At 33.4% G+C, this 24772-nt stretch overlaps 1 protein-coding gene across 1 annotated transcript in view; it reads right to left on the bottom strand.

The window, feature by feature from the left end:
- The window catches only part of CCDC171 (coiled-coil domain containing 171), a 399166-nt gene that overhangs the window by 87420 nt on the left and 286974 nt on the right, over positions 1-24772 (bottom strand). The window contains exon 24 of the mRNA XM_030920340.1: positions 10072-10203. Coding sequence (XP_030776200.1) covers positions 10072-10203 — 132 coding nt within the window. The remainder of the gene's footprint in view (positions 1-10071; positions 10204-24772) is intronic.

Below are 24772 nucleotides of genomic sequence, written 5' to 3'. Positions count from 1 at the left end.
TGTCACCTTTTACGGATGAGGAAATGGTTGCTCCGTGCTGTTGAGTGACTTACCAAGGTGGTTAAATTACAGGGCCAGAACTTCAATCCAGGCATTCTGACTCTCCACACAGGCTTTTTCTAATACTACCATGCTGATTCCTTCCCCAGAAAATGAAATTATTTTAACTTTTCCAAATACTATGCTGTTAAGAAATTCCTATTCTAATCAACATGATTTTCTAGCAAACTCAATGGCATACAGTAAATTGCACAGACTTATGGTTGCCAATTTCCATATAATCTGATTTACTTGCTTGTCTTTTAAAGGGGTAAAAATATCAACCTGAAATTGAAAACTAAGCAATCTATATATACCCGACCAAGGAATGTTTATATGCCAAATATTTAAAGAAAAATTATTTCAAAAACATTTATTAGTGCTATTTAATTTTCTAAGTTCTTTCATACATGTTATAGGATCTTCGTAATTACCCAAAGATGCACCAGACCAGGTAATACCATCTCCATTTTACTGACGAGGAAACTGACATGCTGGAAGAATTCAGGGTCAAGGGGTCACAGAAAATAGTGATTCTAGGTTAGAACTCCAGTAGCACTTTCAGTGCCACAAGAATTATAATACATATTCATCCTTCACAAGAAAGGACAATGTTGTATTCCACACACACACAAAAAGAAAACAATTGTATAAAATTATGAGAATCCCTGCCACTGGTGTAATGTGCGTCTACAAGGGGAAGGATTTCATCTGCTTTATTGCCAGTCCTACTACTTTCTGGCAAAGTTGCATAACCGCTTCAACCTTCTGTAATACTGATTCTGCTATGATTTTATTTCCTTCCTAATTATTCTTTCCTTTTAAGAAAAGGAATAATAAACAATAAAACTAGAAAAATGAATTTATAAATCTACCTTATTTTTAAAGAAGTCCTACCAGATTTTCCTTAATCTCAGTTTAGATCAGTGAAAAAAGATCATTTCCGCAAGGTATATAATTCATACATACATTAAGCTGAATTAAGGATTACAAAGTTATAAGATTCTTTAAAACTGTAGGAGAAGCTTTACACGGATGCAATTACTTGCCCTTAAATGTCATCTTGTCCTTTTTAAAAGGCAAAGAGAGATAAAAATATCAACATGAAAAAACAAGAAATAAACCCACTGGTCTGAAATACAACCCAGGATGCAAGATGTAAGATATCTCATCTGCTAGTATTAGAAAGAAAGCTTCATAGAACTCCTTCTACCTATCAGAAGGAGTTGACAGATAGAAGGCACTTAATGTGCAAGACTGTGTTTCAATAATGGATATACAGAAAATACCTTATTACAATAAATCTTTTAAAATAAAATATATCTTTTAAAATAAAAGAGCCAGCCATGGTGGCTAATGCCTGTAATTCCAACACTTTGGGAGGCTGAGATGGGAGGATAGCTTGAGGCCAGGAGCTTCAGACCAGTCTGGACAGGACAGCGAGACTGTGTTTCTACAAAAAAAAAATTTAAAAATAAAATATTATCTACAAAAAATTTAAAATATTACCTACACATGGTGGTGTGCACCTGTGGTTCTAGTTACTCAGCAGGCTAAGGCAGGAAGATTGCTTGAGCCCTGGCATTTGAGACTGTAGTGAGCTATGATCATGTCAGAGCAAGATCCTGTCTCAAAAGAAAAAAAAAAGGAAAGAAGGGAGGGGAAGGGAGGGGATGGGATGGGAGGGGAGGGGAGGGAGGCAGGAAGGAAGGCAGGCTGGCTTTTATTGGCTGGTAAAATATCTGAACAAAAAGAGCATAATTTTATATTTTTACCCTCAAGATTCTGTCCTAAAAGTCTGATGCATCCCCCCCCCCCACCATCAAACAAACAAACAAACAAACAAAAAAACCTAGAAATCAAACAACAGGCACAGAAGGAGAAGTGGAAATAATGGCAGAAAAGGATGGTGAAAAGACTTATGGGAAAATACCAAAACTGCTCTAGTAATAGCTGATATGCAAAGCTAATTATGTAGCAGTTTTCCCAGTCATCAAACACTAAAATCTTAGAAGATATAGATTGAGGATGACAAGGCATAACTCACAATGACTATAACCAACGTTTAAATGCTATTTATATTGATATTGAATTAAAACTAAGATCATTATTGTTATCTCACTTTGCAACAAGCCCTTAAAATAAGTTTTCCTAAACTTTGAGGAAACACTCCAGGACATTGATCTGGGCAAAGATTTTTTTGTGTAAGACTTTAAAAACACAGGCAACCATGCCAAAAATAGAAAAATGGGATTACATCAAGTTAAAAAGCTTCTGCACAGCAAAGGAAGCAATCAACCAAGTGAAGAGACAACACACGAAATGGGAGAATACACTTGCAAAGTATCCACCTGACGAGGATTAATAACCAGAATATGCAAGAGCTCAAACAACTCCATAGCAAAATAATCAATAATTTAATGTAAAAGTGGCCAAAAGATCTGAATAGATATTTCTCAAAAGAAAACATACAAATGGTCAACAGGTATATGAAAAAAATACTCAACATCATTAACCATCACAGAAATGCAAATCAAAACTACAATGAGCCATCATATCACTCCGGTTAAAATTTATATTAAAAAGACAGGCAATAATGGATGCCAGTAAAAATATGGAGAAAGGAGAATCCTTGAACACTATTAGGGAGAACGTAAATTAGTAAGGCACTATGGAGAACAGTATGGAGTTTCCTCAAAAAACTAAAAATAGAACTACCATATGATCCAGTAACTCCACCACTGAGTATGTATACAAAAGAAATAAATATATTACAAGGCATCTGTATGCCCATTTTTACTGCAGCATTATTCACGACAGCCAAAATGTGGAATCAGCGTAAGTGGCCATTAATAAATAATAAAGAAAATGTGATACAGATATACACAATGAATTAGGAGTGAAATCTTATCATTTGCAGCAACATAGATATAATTGCAGGTCACTAAATGAAATAAGCCAAGCACAGAAAGACAAATATTGCATGTTCTGACTCATATGTGGGAGCTAAAAAGGTGACTCTCAAGAAGATACATAGATTAGTGGTTACCAGAGGCCAGGAAGGGTAGTGGTGAGAAGGGGATGAAGAGAGGTTGGTTACTGGGTACAAATACATGGTGTGATAGAAATAATAAGACCTAGTGTTAGATCAGTAGGGTAACTACAGTTTACAATAATCTATTTTATATTTTAAAATAGCTAGAAGAATCTGAATGGTTCTAATATAAAGAAAAGGCAAATACTTAAGGTGATGGATCTATATCCCAAGCACACTGATTTGAACTTTACAAATTATATGAATGTATTAAATTATCACATGTACCCTAAAACCAAGTATATCTATTATGCATCAAATTTTTTAATGAGAAAAATAAACAAAAAGAGAAAAGTAACAAGTTCTTATGTGCACCTTGGCATTTCATTTCTTGTAATACTTTTGTTTAGCATTGCTTAGAGCTCTACTAAGGAAATTTTGAAGAAATTTTAGTTCCACTTGTGCAATATGAAATCTTTCGAGCAGAATTCTAAAATGTCAACTACCAAGTAGCAAACTCTTCCTACTGTCAGCAACAACCAAAAAAGCACAAAATTCACTACTTCTTATATTCACATTCAAGTTAGGCCCCAAATCTAGCACATTTAGATTGCTCATTGGCACAATTTATATTCTGAAAAACTAGAGTCTATACCTGTCAAGTAGCTAGATGAGACAAAGGATGGTATTTTTCCATCAAATTCATTTATTCTCAGATGAACTATATGACTTTGCAAGCTAATTGTATTTCCCTAACAAATAGCTCTTATCTGGGAAGTATTTACAAACCTTTGAAGAAGGTAACATTCCAACATTATTTTCGATTCCACGACCCAATTATAAAATTATTTTATATTTTTCAATGTAAAAGATATTTTTATTTTGGGCTGGGTGCAGTGGCTCATGCCTGTAATCCCAGCACTTTGGGAGGCTGAGGCGGATGAATCATTTGAGGTCAGGAGTTCGAGACCAGCCTGGCCAACGTGGTGAAACCCTGTCTCTAGTAAAATTATAAAAAAAATTAGGCAGGCGTGGTGGCATATGCCTATAGTCCCAGCTACTGAGGAGTCTGAAGCAGGAAATTCGCTTGAAGCCAGGAGTGGGAGGCTGGAGTGAACCAAGATCACGCCACTGCACTCCAGCCTGGGCAACAGAGAGACTCTGTTTCCAAAAAAAAAAAAAGAGAGAGAGAGAGAGATAATTGGAAGTGATAGATATGTTCATCAGCATGATTTAATTGTTAAACATTGTATTCATAAGCCATAAGATCACTCTGTACCATGTAAATATACACAACTATAATTTATCAAGTGGCAAGTAAAAAATGTAAAAGAATAAAGAGAATTGCACAAATTCTTATATACAACAACTCTGGATAATCCAAAATCTTTTTGATAAGTTACTATTAAAATGATGTCACTTACCAATTCCAATAATCTCAAATATTCAAAGCACAGTCATGCACTCAGAAAGCAATGAAACAGAAAATCTGTGAGATGAGCAGCTGCCACAAAATATTTTCTCCTTACTTCACCAAAGAGAATCTCTTAGACTAAAACCTAGCAACTCTGTATAACATAAGGACCTAGTGAGAATGGATGTCTGAAAATGCAGGGAAGATCAAAATTATAAAAAGAGAAAAAGATTTTCTTCTATTTTCAGAAAATAAAGAACCACACTTTAAAAAGGAAATTAAAAGGCTAATAGAAGTCTTGTAGGGGGTAAACTGGAACCATCTTATCTTTTTCAGGGACACTTCAAGAATGTGTATTAAAAGCCTTAGAGTATACATAATATTTGATGTAATCATTCTACTAATTTATGCCAGGGGAAAAAAGAGAATAATTAAAAGATGTATGCAAGAGGATATTAATTACCATTTTATTCATAATAACCAAAAAATTCAAAATAACTTCAACTATCCATCAACAGAAAACTGATGAAACATACTGTGGTAGAGCCATATAGTAGAATACAACTCAGCCATAAAAAATAATTATATAAATCTGTATTTACTGACAAGAAAGATAACATGTTATTAGGTTAAAAAAATGCATACAGATAGTATGGCCCAAGAGAAGTTGGTAAAGGAGTAAAAAATAGTTAGCTAGAAGGTATAAAGTTCTAATATTCAATAGCACAGTAGGGAAATTATAATTAACAATAACTTATTGTATATTTCAAAATAGCTAAAAGAGAAGAACTGTAATGTGCCCAACATAAAGAAAAACATTTGAGGGGATGGATAATGAAATTACTCTGATTGATCATTGCACATTATATACAGGTATCAAAATATCACACGTACCTCCAAAGTATGTGTAACTATTACATACCAATAAAAAGGAAAAAGTGAAAAAACTGTATGGCCCAATTATTGTTTAAATATATATAGGTATATTAAATATAAATAATATGTGCATATGAGTTTGTATTTATGGCTAAAAAATGACTAGAAGTATATATACCAAAATGTTAACATTGGTTGTTTCTGAATGGCAGAATTTTAAAGGATTTTTTTTCACTTTTATTTTAGGTTCAGAGGTAAATGTGCAGGTTTGTTATATAGGTAAACACATGTCACAATAGTTTGCTGTACAGATTACTTTGTCACCCAGGTACTAAGCCTAGTTCTCAATAGCTATTTTTTTCTGATCCTCTCCCTTCTCCCATACCCTCCGGCCTCAAGGCCCCAGTTGCTCCCCTCTTTGTGTTGTGTGTTCTCATCATTTAGCTCCCACTTACAAGTAAGAACATGCGGTGTTTGGTTTTCTGTTCTTGCGTTACATTGCTGAGGATGATGGCCTCCAGCTTTATCCATGTTCCCACAAAAAACATGATCTTGTTCTTTTTACGGTTGCATAGTCTTCCATGGTGTACATGTACCACATTTTCTTTATCCAGTCTACCATGGACATTTAGGTTGATTCCATGTTTTACTATTGTGAATAGTGCTACAGTGAACATACGCCTGCATGTGTCTTTATGGTAGAACTATTTGTATTCCTTTGGGTACATACTCAGTTAATGGGAGTGCTGGGTCAAATGGTAGTTCTGTTTTCAGCTTTTTGAGGAATTGTCACACTGCTTTCCACTATGGCTGAACTAATTTACACTCCCACCAACAGTGTATAAGCAATCCCTTTTTTCAACAACCTCATCAGTATCTGTTATTTTTTGACTTTTTAATAATAGTCATTTTGACTGGCGTGAGATGGTATCTCATTGTGGTTTTGATTTGCATTTCTCTAAAGATCAGCAATGTCATTGAGCTTTTTCTTTTCATATGCTTGTTAACTTACATGTATGTATTCTTTTGAAAAGTATGTGTTCATATCCTATACCCACTTTTTAATGGGGTTGGTTTTTCCTCGTAAATTTGTTTAAGTTCCTTATGGATGCTGGTTATTAAATCTTCATCAGATGCATAGATTGCAATATATTTTCCCCATTCTGTAGGTTGTCTGCTTACTCTGTTGATAGTTTCTTTTGCTGTACAGAAGCTCTTAAGTTTAATTAGATCCCATTTGTCATTTTTTGTCTTTGCTGCAATCGCTTTTGGCGTCTTTAGCATGAAATCTTTGCTGGTTCCTATGTCCAGAATGGTTTTGCCTACGTTGGCTTAAAGGGTTTTTATAGTTTTAGGTGTTACATTTAAGTCTTTTATCCATCTTGGATTGATTTTTGTGCACTCAACAAATGTTAGCTATTGTTACTGTTTAATTATTATTTATTACTACTGAATCAAAATGCAAACACAAACATTTATTGGATGCCTGCTAATATTTGCCAGTTATTACCAATAGTACATATCATAATTATTGAAAAACTGTAATTCAGAGTATAAGATAATGAATAATAGGTATTATCTTTATAAAGTATAAGTAGAATCTTTTTTATTGCAAAGCTCTCCGCATTCACACTATACTGGACTTTTCATTTAAAGCTAATTGGTCTAGGGTGTTTTTATTCTTCTCAGTATTGTAATGAAAGCCTATTTGCTGTTATTTGGAAGACAAAAGCACTAGTATAGGTTTAAATTTGCTATAGGAACTTAAATGAAAGGTTTCACTGGAGATATGGCCTCATTGGAACATCATATGCCATGGAAAAGTAAATATGAAGCTATGGTAGGCTGTGCTTGATCAAAATTTTATTTAAAGTCTTTGAACAAACAGGGAAGGGTGAAGAAAATAAATGGAAAGATATAGAAAAAAAAAATCTTAAATAACCATTCCTCAAAATAAAACATACACACACCTTAAAAGTAATGAAAACAAGCTACTGTTACTTACTTCATCTTTACAAGGGCCTTATAATGGCTGCAATAACAACAGCCACCCTGCTCTGCCTGCTTTCTCTAGGCTAGGCACTGTACTACATTTTACATCCATCGCTGCATTCAGCCCTACTGCAAACCTCGGGGATCAGTAGCATTACTTTTGTTTTTTTTAAGCTAAGGAAATTGGGGGGGGGGGGGGTGGGGAGGCTTAGCAGATCTCAGAAACAAGTTGAACTGAATTTTTCTCCATAGAAAAGCATCAGTCATGTGTTCTTCTGGGTTCAGAGAACATAGGTAATCCACTCATCCTCTTCACTCAGTAATAATGCTCACCGGTTTCTTTTCATTCAGGATTATACCTACAATAAAGTTCGCCCCCATTGAAGAAGACAGAAAACTTCAGCTCCTACTTCTACAAATGACAGCTGAGTAAGTTGGGCAAACGGTTCATATACTGCCATACCCTGCTGAGTGATCCTCTCCTCATAATCAAAGGTTGAGAACCCTGAATAGTCAACTTCATCAGTACAGAGTACAAAGTTAAACAACTACTGAATTCCCAAGTAAGCTGCCACACTTAGCATAAATGCACATATTTTTATACTGCAAAAAAAAAGGTGAAATTAGAGTTTCACACTATTAGGCTATAATTAGTTTACAATACAGCATAAACTATGATCTATATCATACATAGATGCATAATTTTTTATAAATGGAAGAAAAATTCCATTATAGATATCTAAGTGTTTTACTCTCACCATCTAACATATGTGTCTACATTTTTTAGTGTCAGATTTATTAGTTCAGCTTAGCAGTCAAACACTATTAGACTTAAATCCAAGCTCTTGGCTCTGCCTTTTCCTTGCTGTTGATCTGAGGAATTACCTGTTGTGTTTGTTGTGGTGGTGGTGGTTGTTTCAAGTGTAAAATGGAGATAGTGCCATCTATTTGACAGGCTCATTGTGAGAATTAAATAAGATGATATATTTAAAGAGCTAAGCATGGTGCCTGGTACACAGTTAAGTGTTCGCTGAAATTGTAGGTACTATTATTATCACTAATGTCTCCTAGTTTTCCAACTATGATGTATACTATACTATTAAACTACGATATATATTACAGTATGTCAATGGAACTTATCCAGGTGGGAATGTATGTAACTATTTTTATTAGAACCTAGAAAAGACAGTAGTTTAAACTATGGGTCTCCACATTTCCTTCTTGCTGTTCCCAGATATAATAACCACCAAAAAGAGCATTTTTGGGAATCAGTCTCTTTCCAAACCACCAAGATCTAGTTTTGAGGAAGTCTTTATTTGTAAATTATGACAAATACTAAGCCTTGTGAGATTCTGAATCGAAATAGTCAAGTAAAGGATAATTTTACAACCACTAGAAAAATCTCAAATCAGATTGTATTCATAGTTATGATGAATTCATAAATACTGATAATCAAATTTAAAATACACATTTTAAATCTCATCTTAAATAACAGTACAGCATTCTACCCATAACAGAAAATAAAAATATTTTATGCTTAGTTTTATAATTATATATATTTTAGATATATTGGACAATCTAATGAAAGAAGCAATGAGTATTTTTTTCCTTGTAGAGCATTAATTTGGTACTAATAACAAATTAAATTAGGATATGGAGCATATAAAAAATTAACATTGCTCCACACAAACTGACATTAATTTTCTATAAAATTAAAATTCCACAGGGTCATAAACTAAAGAATGAAAAAGATTATTTTAAATCTCAACATGTGAAAGGCACACTAAGTTTTAAGAGACATTTCTCCTTTTAAATACACTAAAAAATAGAGTGCTATTGGACAAGGACAGTCTCTTTTGAAATATGCTTCCTATAATTTACATAATGTTGATAGTTTTCCTTTTTAATGAAGGTTTTGGGCATTAACTGAACACACTGAATTTCATTTTGTCAGATTCAGAAAAACAATCTTAAGGAAAAAATTGATCACAATAACATTAATACAATAGTGACATAAAATACAAGGATACCTACAGCATCTGAAAATGAATGTTTCTAAAAATAAGTTGATTAATGTACTTTAAAGTTATTTGAGGTCTTATGATTTGGTATTTTAAGTTATATAAATGAAATGACCCAGTTTGCACATCTTACAATGTTCATTAAAACTAAATATTAAAGGGTAAAATACTCTTCAATAGAAAATACAGGTAAGTTTAAGTTTTGCTGAAATTAAATTACTTCATAAGAAATGTTGGATATATTTTGGAATTAATATTGAGAAATTTCAATATTCATCAATTTCACTTGATGTTTACATCTAAAGTGATTTATTATTATTATTTTTTTTAAAGTTACTTATTTTCAAACAATAAGAGCAACAAATTGAGACTTGCTTAAAGAGATAACAGCCTAGTGTCTTATTGTCCTCTGCTGATAGGAAAGTATTTTCTTTTAATACTGTACTTTACCATAAAATACATTTTTCCTTGGTAAAAACACTTTTCTGGATTATTTTAATAGGCTAGTTCTAGGCTTTAAAGAAAAAAACAATATTTTGTAAAGTATATTGTTACATGATAGAAGAAAATGAAGAAACATTTATTTGCATCTCCTTTAAATTATTCACAATACTTTGAGGCTTTCTTTCTCTCTAGTTAGTGCAATTTATTTTTCTATATGTCTCAGCAGCAAACAATGTTATTTAGACTCTAACCTGGCATGCTATCACCTCTGGCCCGCCCTTGAGCCCCTCCATTGCAAAGGTCTCCAGGTGCAGTTTGGGTAGCTGCAGGGTGAAGTCATTCCTACTTGCCGCAGACCATGACAGCGAGATCTGATCTCTGACCTAAAGGGAAAAAAACAGCATCAATGGTAATTCCCCTTCAGACACATTAACTGGGATGAACTGGGTCCCCTTGAGCCCACTGAGTGGACTTGCATTGATCGCTGGACCTGAAATCCATGAATAAATTTAGGACTAATTGATTTTTCGTTGCAAATAAATCTCTAATTCAGAGTGCTGGGGGAGAATGTTAAGAAGAAAAAGCATCCTCCTGCTTGAAATGAGGGAGGGGAAGAAGAGTCACTGGAGCTCTTCTGATCAAGAGGTTTTGAATTATTTTTTCACAGTTCCACCGTAAAAAGAAAAAAGGAAGAAAAAACATTCACAAAATCAAAAACAACAGCAATCTCCTAATCATTATCACCTGCTTAGTAACATGTGGTGTTTAACTGACATGAACTGATAAATATTGGACAAGATAGTTATTAGGTACTAGTCTTTGAAAAGAAAACTTCAATAACATGTACTCTAGAATTAAAACAAATATACTCAACACAAAAGGAGACTTACAAATATACAAGTAAGAGGTTTGTTTGCCCTTTTCACTCTTCTAGAATTGCAGGATTTTATTAAACTAGAGTCTTAATGATTAAATACATATAAACCAACACAGTCACACAATTTCTAAACAAGACAACAGATAAAATCAGTAGTATTTGTACTCTATTTTAAGTATTCGGAAAGGCAACAATACAAACACATCACCGATATGGGAAAAACACCAATTCTCCAGTGTGGAATCACATGCAGTTGATATCACACTGCCACCTTCTGGACAAATGAGAAAATATTCCTTATAGCATATAAATGGAAACATTCAAAAACAGTTATTTTGGTTTTTAATTTCCAAACTTAGTAAAAGCCTTAAGAATTCCATAGTTTAGTTTGCATTTAAGATCAGTAAGCTCATGTTTTAATCATATAGTTTAATAATAGGAGTTTTCAATACATAGACATATTTTCTAACTTTCCTTATACTTGGAATAGGTTTAAAAATTTTATCTATTTGCTACCATATATTTAATAAATATTATACAATTAGCTCAATGCCACAGAACAAAAAGTTTTTTATCAGGTAGCAAAGGTCAAAACTAGGGTTAACTATAAAAATTGCATTAATTGCCCAAATAAATATATTTCTATCTCTAGTTTTATCCAAGCAACTTCAAATATAACTTGGCAAAACTATAAGATAGAACATTTCTCCTTCATTTTTCTAGTCTACTCGGGCAGCTTGTAAAACTGTTTGAATTATTTTTATTATATTAATTACTTCCTTAAGATACATACACATTTCACAAAACTATCAAACTCTGAGTTAAAGAAACTCTGCGTTTCTTTAAGCCAGCAAACATACACAAACATATAATGGCATCTTTAACTGTTCATGCTAATCTATGGGCATAAAAATCCTTATAGGTCCCAAGCTGATCTGAAGACTTTCTGTCAATAAGAGAATGTCAAAGTGTATGCTGTAAAACACACTATGATGTAATTTTTATAATGACGTGAGTACCACATGCATGCTGGAATCTCAATTCAGAATATATATTTATCTGCAACAAACACTCTCCAGAGTCTTCAATCAGGGTAAGAATGCTGTTTAACTTACTTAGCATAACAAAATAAATCATATTTTACAAATACATTTGGTTTAGGTTTTATATTTTACATGTATGAATACCTTCTCTTGCTTTTTTTGTCACCAATGTGCACTCGGATAAAAGAAAACATTAATGTGGATTAAGGTTCTGAGAATTTATCAACATCAAACCACTAGTGTTTTGCCTTCTACCCTTCTGAACCACAGTCAATAGATCTAAATATTTTACTGCACCCTGGCCAATTCATTGTTTGATGTTTAAAAACTCACCCAGAATCAAAGAAAATTTATTAAATTTGAGCCCCCAAATGAGATACTATTAGCTTTGAAAGTCAAGTTTAACTGCGATATTGATGATTCTCTTTTTTCTGTGACAAAATTCACTAGGGAAATCCTGGATGTCAAAGTACAAAAGCAGATTGCTAATATGGGCAAAGAGGGGGGAAAAAAACCATAAGCAATGTAAGTATAATCCACAACACAGCTCAAGCACTGGAGGTCCTTTAACCTGATTAGCATCAGGCACCATACTTCATCCATGAAGCTTGACACACAGTGAACAGTAAGACACATTTTATATTCTCTAAATAAACTTTATGAGCAATGTTAAGCTGTGGCATCTTGGATCTAAAACTGATTTATTGTCATTTCAATAGTTTTGGTATAATATTACTTAATTTGCCAAATTAAATAATGCTTTATATTGAATAAAAAATCTTGCAAAATGCAGCTATTTTTGCTACACCTAATGACGAACATCATAATCATTTGAATAATATGCATGCTTTAATACTTTCATTTAATTACAAATTATCTGTTGAATCAACTTGACAATGCCATCAAGAGTGAGAGACCCATGATATATAATAGATGCAATATCACAAATACTTCTACTAAAATTTTAAGAGTTTTTTCCACTTTTAAATTAAACCGGAACTTTGAGAGTATCTAAAATGTTCTCAAATATTTCTAGGAAAAGTTTTTAGAAAAGTGTTGTAAAATAATTATCTATAAATTATTTTATTTTAATGAGTAAAGGGAGTGAAAGCATCATGTTGAAAGAATACAAAACAGTGACACTAAGACAAGCAAAAATACAATCATGCAACAAATGAGAAGAAAAGAAAGATGAAAAGGAACAGGAGTAATAAAGGGTAGAAGGGAGAGACTTTAGAAAGAATGCAGAAGGCAAGTCTGAATTTCAAGGTGTGAACAGGGAGATTCAACACAGAATAGTAAGAAAGGACTCTCACCTTGTTGCATTGTTTGTTCATGAAAAGAAATAGAACAGGCAGGCTGAGAACAAAGTAACATATTAAAAGAGAGATAATTTGGAATTTTTTTAGGAAATACAGCTTATTGGATACAAAATTCTTATTTTCAAGAACGAGGATCTAAAGCAAATTAGTTACTGTCAAAAAAGTTTTGAAGTAATATTAGAATAGTAAATTATATTTTTTCTAAAAGGAAAAGTTTATCTTTTAAAGTACCAAGCTTAGTGTGAAATAGGAATAAAACAACCAGCAGTCACCTGTCTGTAGATTAAATTATAATTTCAGAAGTCAATCCTTAATTATGTTTATAATACATTATTCATCCTATAAGATTCTATGCCTTTTTATTCTCATTTATTTATCAATATGACTAATACATGTATATAATGTTTTTCTTCTTCAAAATGCCTAACAGCTCATTTTTACCATATAATTTTTTCACAGAATTTCCCAATATAAATCTCAATTATCAAATGTTACACATTCCATAACGTTCTTTAAAATCATGCAATATCATATTTTAGAATAATTTTTAAAACCTATATTACTTCTACTCTAAAATTTTGATTTGTAGAAAGAACAGTTTACTTTCTCTCTTTCTTATTACATACTTTCAGAAAGGAGATACTTCTAATAGACATATCATTAAAAAAAAACAGGAGAAGAAAAATAAATAAAACTTTCTAAAAAGTCAAAACGGTGCCATGAAATATATTTATTTCAAGATAAATATATAATCCAGTTCTAGATTTAAGTGATCCACAAGATCCATACTGTACTATTCCTATTTCTCTGATTAGTCTTTACTCACAAATAAACAATCTGTTTTCTAACTTTTATGCTCCTACCAAAACAAACAAACAAAAAAGTTGTATCTGCTAGATATCAATTATGAAATTAAATTAGTCATTTCTAGAAAAATGGCTCAACTCCCTCCATCTTTTATCATGCACAGCTATAAATCCGTCTGGACTCTATGTTCCAATTCAAACAAAAAAAAACACTCATGAAATTATTTACTAGCTGTATTTTTACCAATCAGATACCAAGCCAGAAGACCTCAAGGTATACATAAAAACTGAGGTTGAGTTAAAAACACATGTAAGAAGATGTATACATTCTCTGAATTCTGAATGCCTGGGAAAGGCAACGATATCAGGGCTTCATGACATACTTTTAATCTGCTTCAATTTTATTTACTCCTATCTATTATGGCCTCCAATGCTTCAAAATAAACCTTTTTACCAGATATATTCCAATATGAAAACAGACCTCTACAATATTTCTTATAATCTCCATTTTCATCATCCTGTGTTCACGTTGTACTTTGCCTCCATTTTCTTGTCGTCCTTTGTCCTACTCCCTCCCTTGTACTTCCTTCCATTCCCACTGATTCCTTACTGCTTCCCCTTCTTCCTTTTATTTTTCATTCTATGTACTAGAACAGCCTACATACTATTTTTCAACCTATGCACCAAAGAGCAGTGTACAGTCAGCACACTACAGCCTGGGAACCAAATCCAGCTCACTGTCTGTTATTATAAATAAAGTTTTATTAGAGCTATACACATTCATCTACCTATTGTCCATGGCTGCTTTCCTGTTACAATGACAGAGTTGAGTAGTTGAGACAAAGACCATATGGTTCACCAAGCCTAAGATATTCACTATCTGACCTTTACAGAAAAAGTTGGTCATCCCCTGCTCTGGAGATATAGAAGAAAGATAATTTTTTCATTATCTATAAAGTTTTTTTTTAAAGACTACCTCTTACCAGAGAATCTACAAACAATTTCTAGTGAGTCAAGTTTATATCGCCAATACAGAGTGCCATCTCAAGACACTTTCTGGTTCCTTTCCTCAATGTTTCCAGAAATCAGTGTACCGTCTCCTGATACCACAGCTAACTTTCCTGGTCACAACTACCTAATTAACAGAAATTCTGGTTAAACAAGTGGAAGAGGCATACTGGAGAGTCTTTTGCAAATACAAAGAAAAGGGAACTAGCCAGAGTTAACCATATACTCTGTAAAACACAGTAGCAAAAAAAAAAAAAAAGAAAAGAAAAGAAAATACCCACTATGCTTTCAGAGGCTCTTAGTAAGTATTGTCAGATAAGAACACCATTCTAAACTCCTGAATTCTACAATGTAAAAGAAAGAAAAAATAATTTTTTAAAAAAACCATAATTAGTTCAAGACTCTGATACGTACACAGCGATAGGAGGAAGGATCAAAGTGTGTCAATGCAATGAAAATGATATTCAGGGATAGGATGGTTATCCCTAAATGGATACTTTCCCTCTTCATTAACCTTTTCTTTAACTACTTAATTAATCAAATGGACAGACAGATAACAATACTACTTCTATTAGTAATAATACAATTAGTACCTCCCAAAGTACTTCATAATTTTCAAAGTTCAGTTGGCCCTCCATATCTGTGGGTTCTATATCCATGGATTCAACCATGAATTGAAAGTATATATTTTAAGCTGCATCTGTCCTGAATATGTACAAACTTTTTTCCTTTTCATTATTCCCCAAACAATACAGTATAATTTAGATAGCACTTACATTGTATTAGGTACTATAAATAAATCTAGAAGTGATTTAAAGTGTATGGAAGGATGTGCACAGATTATATGCAAATACTACACCATTTTATATCAGGAACTTATATATCGTGGATTTTGGTATCCACAGAAGGTTTGGGAACCAATTCCCCAAAGAAACCAAGGGACAACCGTACTCTCCATGCTACATCACTTGATTCTGCTATCCACCTTGTGAAATAGTTATTGCCATCTCTAATATCAAGATACTAAGTCTAGTGTTCTTAGTGCCAAATAACAATGCATTTTAATATCTATATATGAACAATTAATAGTTGAAGAAATTACTTAAGATTTTGGTACTTCCATTTCCCTATTTTTTTTCTTTATATCTATTGTTTGGCAATCTTAGCAACAATGTTTGTTTCATAAAAATGGTTTTGTGATAATCAATGAATATTAAACATCTTTATTTTCCTCAATAGTTTCCTTGCACCTGCGGGTATTCTCATTCATTCATTCATATCCTCTCTCTCTCTCTCTCTCTCTCTCTGTCTTACACACACACACACACACACGTGTACACACGGGCACACAATTATTACACTAAGAAACAAGTTACCTGTGTAGCAATCATCCTTATACAATGATCACAATGTCATAACGGAGGATCCCCAAACCACAATGTCCCAGGATATAAGCAACAGTTCCTGCTGTGCTCCACACCTACTGGAAAGAGACCCTGACACTCTCTCAGCAGAAGCAGGCATTCCATTGGCACTGCAGCAAGCATAGAAACTCATAATTTGAAAAGTGGGAGGTAAGCAACTAGCCCTCTTTTGCTGGCAGGTTATTTAACTTAACCTACAACTCTGGAGCAAAGCCAGAACTCTCCCATGACTGCCAGCTGCTGTCACCAGAAAAGAGGGCAAAATCCACCACCACAACCACACCACACATTATAGTTACATCCCAATTACAGAAATTAAAAAAAAAAAAAAAAAAAAACTGATCTCTTGAATCAAATTATCAATCTGGCTGCATCCCAATTAAAGATCTAAAAAACTGACTATTCAAATCAAATTATCAAGCTGGAAAATACGGTGATTTAATCATGGACATCTTATAAAGTCACTAGATAACATGATAAATCTGTGGCATAGGCTATATACTACAGAATGCACCTCACAGAGTGCTTTGACCTTGAGCTATTTAAACAAACAAACAAACCATACTTGAGAATAGAACAACACTCATCCACACAGATATATTTTCATTCCTAAGATAAATTATTTTAAAGGATAAAGACAGATACACGCTGAAATTAATTATTTAGATGTGTTTAAGCTAAAAACTGCTAAGCACATGTACATGATATTCTGTAGTGTCTTATCTTCAGTTTGTCAAGGTTTTAAAATCCCTCTTGAGCTGGAGTATCATTTTTAGCTTGGCTAGGTCAGAATGACACTGCACAATATGAATAATGACACACAAGACAGCTATATGGACAGAGTTGTCATCAGCAAGCCAGCTGTGTTAACACCTGTGTGTCCTGCACAGCTGATCTTCAGGAACCAAGATCAAGAAACTGAGAATAGAGTTCAAAGATCGTAAGTAACATTTAGAGAGTCATTGACAAGCTACTAAAAATTGGGTTTTTTAGAGGCAGAGGATCATGTTTCAACTTTTAAAACACTGTCAGTTTCATAAATTAAAAATTATTCTTTGCACTCCTTATAAATGCACTGAAAACTAAAAATCAAAAATAACTATATATTATTTACTCTGATTTATCATTGTTAATGTAAAATTGTAAAATTATATTTAAAGATTTGGTTATACAGTGTCTTCATCTATCATATCCTGTTTGACACTATTCCATTCCACAATCCACTCTAAGAATAGAAGTAATCATCTTTCTATCTCATAGGAATCAAACTAGTCTTTCCAAGAGATATTCTGATAATTGAATTTAGGCTTTGTTCTCTAGGTCTTGACTAGGCAAAGTGAAATACAGATGCTATTTTTAGTAATCAAATAAACAAAGCAGGTGACAATATCAGTAAAACTTCCATTAGAATCTAGAGATGGCTTTAGTTATATTTAGAGACTATATGGTGGTAAAGTTTGACTCATTCCACAAACATTCATTAAGTGCCTACTGGGTACCAGGCACAGTGATAGATGCTGAGAATATAAAAATTAAGGAGACAGAATTCCATCCCTCAAGGACTTCAAACTCTAGTAGCATAATTAATCTCTTGAAATGCATTTTCTAGCTTCCCATTTATCTATAATGTCTTGTTTCTCCTGTCAATTGCTATCCTGCCTTCTTTCTTTGCCAGAGTATTATGTTAATCAATCTCAAACCTTTATCTTTAGCCCTGACTTTTCCCTTGAGGTTCAGACTCACACATCCTGCTGATTATCCCACATTACCTTAAATTCAGTATTTCCAAAACAAAACTCATCATTGTCTCCCTTCTCCCTACTTAATAAAAATAAAAATAAGCCAAAAGGCTGTTTTCTATATTCCCAGATCCTTTAATGGCACCCTTGCCCCATCAGGGGAATCATCCTCCCCTGCCTCTTTCTCATCATCGTATGCCACTTTGCTGAATAAGTTTCACATCCTTTCTTCTGCCACCACCTACCATCAGTCTTCTGGTTCAACCCTTCTCAGCCCCCATCTAGCCTAATGCTATAGCTTCTTAATAGAACTGTCTATTCAGACTTGTGGCTCTTAAAACCACTTTTACTACTCACTATATCTAGTTTGCAAAATATTCTCTCTAGAGCTCAAATTTTATAAGAAAATCCAACCACATCAACCCCTAGCTTAAACCCTAGTATGCTCCCCGCTCCTTCCATTATATGATCCAAGCTTCTTAGCATGGCAAAAAAGTCCTTCCGTGACCTAGCTACTATCTGCCTCATTGAGCTTCATCTCTTTCACTCTTTTTGCATTTAATACTGAACTGAGAATATTTAGTCATTCATGCGTCCATGAACTTGTTGCTCATGCCACTCTCTTTGCTAGCATACTTTTCCCATCTTTCTCACATTTTGAGGCCCCACCCAGGCATTAGTTTTCTTCTTCTAAGAAAACTCCAGTCAATCCCTGAGTCTTCTAAGTATGCCACATATGAGAATATCTATCTATATAGAATGGTGATACACACACACACACACACACACACACACACACACACACACACACACAGAGTTGAACTTTGAACAACATGTGGGTTAGGGATGCCAACCCCCACAGAGTTGAAAATGCATGTGTAACTTCTGACTCCCCCAAAACTTAACTACAAATAGTCTACTATTGGAAGCCTTAACTGATAACATAAACAGTTGATTAACACATATTTTGTGTTATGTGTATTATATACTGTATTCTTACAATAAAGCTAGAAAAAGGAACCGTTATTAAGAAAATCCTAAGGAAGAGAAAATATATTTACTATTCATTAAGTGGAAGTGGATCATCAAAAAGTCTTCATCCTCATAATCTTAATGTTGAATAGACTGAGGAGGAGAAGGAAGAGGAGGGGTTGGCCTTGCTGTCTCATGGATGGCAAAGTTGGAAGAAGATCCACGTATAAGTGGACCCACACAATTCAAAGCCATGGGTTCAAGGGTCAACTTTATATACATACACACACACACAAAATATGACAAATATACATACATATATATGTGGTATGTATGTATGTATGTATGTATATTTGTTTCCCCAGAGGCTATTACATTTTCTGGAACATTATATGCACTAAAAATGTATTTGTAGAATTTAATTATTATAAATGTTGTGTTTCATGATGGATTCTAGGTTTTAAGTAACTTTTCTGAAGAAACAAATCCAAAAAGATGTCAGCAAAAACTCCTGTGACTTCCTAAATATTGCTCCAGTGTCATTTCAGTCCAATAAATTTAAAGGATTTATAGATGCAAGGTCTTACAGAGTTTTTACAATTTCTGGATTGTCATTTCCTGTTCTATCTTTTAGATGATTTATGAAAAAAGCACCTAACGCTTCTCAGTGAATATTCTTTGGTACTTTTAAAGCCTGTATGTTATAGCCGTACATAGGGAACATTTTAGTTAATCTTTCCAAACTTATAGGACTCATGCTATCTCAAAAGCCTCAAGAATGCAACCATTCTATTCAACAACAAACATGACTACAGAAATATTATTAGCTTCTTCTTCACATTTCAATTTTACCTAAGTTTCCTTAGTTTTACTCTCTGCTGCAGTAAACTGAGATATCTCTCTATTAGGCACTTGGTTAGTATCTAATAAATACATATTTTTATCGTATCTAATCTTAAACAATCCAGACATTATCCTTCCCATCTAGGCATTATCCTATCCTGAAATTATTTTAATATAATTGTTCTACTTTCCCTTTACCTGACACAATAGAAATACTTTTAATATAATTGTTCTACTTTCCCATTACCCCACACAATAGAAATATTTAGGCACATTTGGAGAGGCTCTAATTAAAAGAAATAATAATTCCTGTATTATCAGTAAAATTGAAAGCCTACTGGTAGAGCTATTAAAAAACAAAAGTATATGCTTTTAGAGATTGATGTTGGCAAAAATGATGGACTAAGGAACTCCAAAAGCTAGTCCTTCCATAAAAGTAGAAAATAAACTGACAAAAAATGTCAGAATTAGCTTTTTTCAGAACTCGAGAAGCTAACTGAAAGTTTACAGTAACCAGTTAAAAACTTAACCAAGAAAAAAATCTGAATCTCAGTATTTAAGGAACTCTGTCAAAACAGTAGTTGACTACTAAGCTGACAGAGACTTCACTGGCCACACACGATAAAGGATACGACTTTATGAAATTAGTTCAGAAAGACATCCTTTACAAAATCAGTTCTGACTTTACACAGTCACTAAATATAAAACAACAACTAAAGCAAGCAGCAGCAACCATGGAGATGGGGAGAATCTTATTTCCAGAGTTGTCAGATTATAATTTTCAAAATATCTACTTTTCAACAAAAAATTGTATATCCCAGGAAAAAAGAAAGTATGGCTTATTTCCAATAAAAATAGAAATGAACAGGAACTGTCCTTGAGGAAGCCTAACCATTGACCTTACCACATAAGTACTTGAAATCAATTATTTTAAATGTGCATATAAAGTTATAGAAAACCATGTACAAGGAACTAAAAGAAACCATGAGAACAATGTCTTCCAAAATAGAAAATGTAAATGAAAAGAAAAACAAGCAAAACATACATTTTGAAGTTGACACATTCAAAATTTGGTGGTGGGATGGGGGTAGTTAGAAAAAAAAAACACCTGTCGACCAAGAATTCTATTTGTGACAAAAGTGTCCTTAAAAACGAAGGAGAAAGATAGCAGCCAGATGGTGGAAGAGGAAGCCCTGGACTCTCCTTCCCCCATGGACACACTGATTCAATGGCACATATCAATTCCCTTTATGGAAATTCCAGAAAGTAACTGAGAGGCTCCTGCAACCTGGGCAACAAGAAATCAGTCACACTGAAACCACTGGGAAAACTGAAGACACTCTCTAATCATAATCCCCATTGCCAGCACAGCATCATATTATCAGGAGGGAACTCTCAGCTCCCAAATCTTTATGAGAAGGGAAGTAATTGGACTGTGCATACAATGTCCCACTCTTCAGAGTTCTATCTACAGCACTGGCTTTTGTTTCACCTGTGTTTGAGTACTGACATGACCCAACATACACTAGACCCACAGAGAAAAAAGGTGGTGGTTTGGACTAGAGCACAGATATTCATAATAGCTCTCCCCTGGCTTGGCACAGAAAGGAGCAGTGAAAAAAAATCCCCTGCTCTCAGCCTCTACCTTGGGAGCAAAAGAATTGGGCCATACATACAACATCCCAACTCTTCCAAGTATTAGCAGAGGGTAATATTTCTATCCTTTGTCTTGCCTGTCTCAAAGCACTGATGAGGCATAGCATACTCTAGAACCCTGGAGCCTTTAACAAGATGACAGTTTGGACTAACATAGAAGTTTGAAAGCCCCATAGAAGCTCTGGCCGAGTTTATTGGTGAAGGTCTTCTCTGGTACAAAGCCAATCCTTGAAGACTGACAGAGACGGCAGGTTCTTTTTTTCTTTTTTCTTTTTTTTTTCTTAATGCATAGATACCAACACAAAGAGTCAAGGAAAACGAGAAAACAGAGAAACATAATCCGAAAAAGGAACAAGATAAAACTCCAGAAACCAATACTGAAATAGAGATATATTAATTACCTGAAAGAGAATTCAAAATACTGTCATAAAAATGATCGATAAGCTCAGAAAAATAACATATGAACAAAGTGAGAATTTCAGTAAGAAGAAAGTTTAAGAGAAACAAATATTAGGGCAGAAGAATGTAATAACTAAAAATTCAAGAGAAGTTCAACAGCAGACTAAAACCAGCAGAAAAAAAAAAATTGGTGAACTTGAAGACAGGCCATGTGAAATCATCCAGTCAGAGGAAGAAAATAATAATAGTAATAAAGAATAAAGACAGCTTAAGGGACTTACAGAAAAACATCAAGCAGACCAATATATGGATTACAGGAGTCAGAGAAAAAAAAAAAAAGAGAGAGAGAAAGAAAAAAAAAAGAAAAAAAAGAAAAAAAGGAGAAAGTTTATTCAAAAAAATAATGACTGATAATTTCTCAAATCTGGGGAAGAAAATGAACATCCAAATCCAGGAAGCTTAATGAACCCTTAATAAGATGAAACTACAGAAATCCACACCAAAACACATGATAATCAAATTTTCAAAGACAAAGAGAATTTTGAAAGCAGCAAGAAGAAAATGACTCATTACAAACAAGGGAATTCCCTATTAAACTATCAATTGACTTTTTCAGCTCAAACTTTGCAAGCCAGAAAGGAGTAAGATGATGTATTCAAAGAGGTGAAAGGAAGAAAGAATGCTATCTAAGAACACTATACCTGGCAAAACTGGCCTTCGAAAATGAAGGAAACATAAAAACTTCCCTGACAAAAGCTGAAGAAGTTCATCACTAACAGACTTGCCTTACAAGGAGCACTAAGGACAGTTCTTCAAGTAGAAATAATAGAATGCTAAACAGCAACATGATACCATAAGAAAGGATAAAACTCAAAGGTAACTATATAGATATACAGAATGCTTTATTACTCTAGTGGTGGTGGGTAAATCACTTTTATTTCTAATGTAGAAGTTAAAACACAAAAGTATTAAAAACAACTGTAAGTAAAAACTATGTGAATGGATACAGCATATAGTAAATTGTGGCATCAGTAACAAAATATGAAGGGAGGAGGAGTAAAACTGTAGAGTTTTTGCATGTGATTAAAGTTAAGTTGTTATCAACTTCAACTGTCATAATCATATTTTATATAAGCCCCAGGATAACTGGAAACAAAATACCCATATAAGTTGCACAAAAGTAAAAAATAAATTAATAAAAGCTTATCAACACAAAAAAAATCAATAAAACACAAAGGATGAGAGCAAAGGAGAAAAATGAACTAAGAACTGTGCACTAAGAAACTCCAAAAGCTGTGGAACTCCAAAAACAAATGAACTATAAGATGAACAGAATGACAACAATAAATAATTTCCTATCAGTAATTACTTAAAATGTAAATAGACTTAACTTCTGATAAATAAATAGATTTAACTTCCAATAAAGAGACACAGAGTGGCTGAATGAGTTTAAAAAAAAAAAAAAAAACAAAAACAAGATCCAACTATACACTGTCTATGAGAAACTCATTTTAGATTTAAGGATGTGTACAGACTGAAAGTAAAGTGTTGGAAATAGATATCACATTAGTTACCATTTGGTAACCAAAAAAGAGTAGGAGTGAATATATTTATACCATACAAAATAGATTAGAAGCCAAAAACTGTCAGGAGGGACAAAGAATAACATTATATCATGATACAAGAATACAGTCTCCAGGAACATATAACAATTTTAACAATTATATACACATATATATACACACATCCATACACACACACACACACACACACACACACACACACACACACACACACACCCCTAACAACAGAGCACCTAAATATATAAAACAAATATTGGCAGAACTGAAGGGAATATAGACAGCAACACAATAACAGTAGGAGACTTCATTACCCCACTTCCAATAATGGGGAGAACAACCAGTTAGAAAAAGAAATAGCAAACACAAACAACACTATAGACCAAATGAACCTAATGAACATATGTAGACCGTTCCAGTATACAGCAGCAGAACACGCATTCTTCTCAAGTGTACACAGATCATTTTCCAGGATATATCATATATTAGGTGTCAAAACAAGTCTTAATAGATTTAAGAATATTAAAATCATACCAAGGTTTTTTTCTGACTATAATGAAATGAAACCAGAAACAAAGTATAGAAGAAAAACTGGAAAATTCACAATATATAGAAAAAAAACAACAAATTTTTGAAAAACCAATGGCATAAGAAAGAAATCATTAGGAAAGTTAGAAAATATCTTGAGACAAATGAAAATGAAAATGAAATACAACATATCAAAACTTAAGAAACTCAGTGAAAGCAGCAGTAAGGGGAAACGTACAGCAGTAAACACCTACATTTAAAAAAAAAAAGAAATTTCTCAAATAAACGATTTAATTTGGCACCTCAAGGAACGACAAGAGGAACAAACTAAACCCAAAGTTAGCAGAAGGAAGGAAATAATAAAGATTAGAACAGGAAAAAAGTAGAGAACAGAAAAACACAATAGAGAAAATCAGTAAAACTAAGAGTTTGCATTTTGAAAAGATGAAATTTACAAACCTTTAGTAAGACTAGGAAAAAAAGATAAAACTAAAAAAAAAAAAAACATGAAGAGGAGAAATTATAACTGATACCACAGAAATAAAAAGAATCATGAGAGACTACTATGAACAATTACATGAAATATAGTAGATAATCTAGAAGAAATGGATAAATTCTAAGAAACATGCAACCTAACAAGATGAATGATTAAAAACAAAAATAGAAATTCTTGAACAGAGGGTGGGTGTGGTGGCTTATACCTATAATCTCAGCACTTTGGTGGCCAAGGTGGGAGGAGTGCTTGAGACTAGGAG

The sequence above is a fragment of the Rhinopithecus roxellana genome, chromosome 16 (genome assembly GCF_007565055.1).
Source record: "Rhinopithecus roxellana isolate Shanxi Qingling chromosome 16, ASM756505v1, whole genome shotgun sequence".
NCBI lineage: Eukaryota > Metazoa > Chordata > Mammalia > Primates > Cercopithecidae > Rhinopithecus > Rhinopithecus roxellana.
This window is presented reverse-complemented; position numbering and strand designations above follow the sequence as displayed.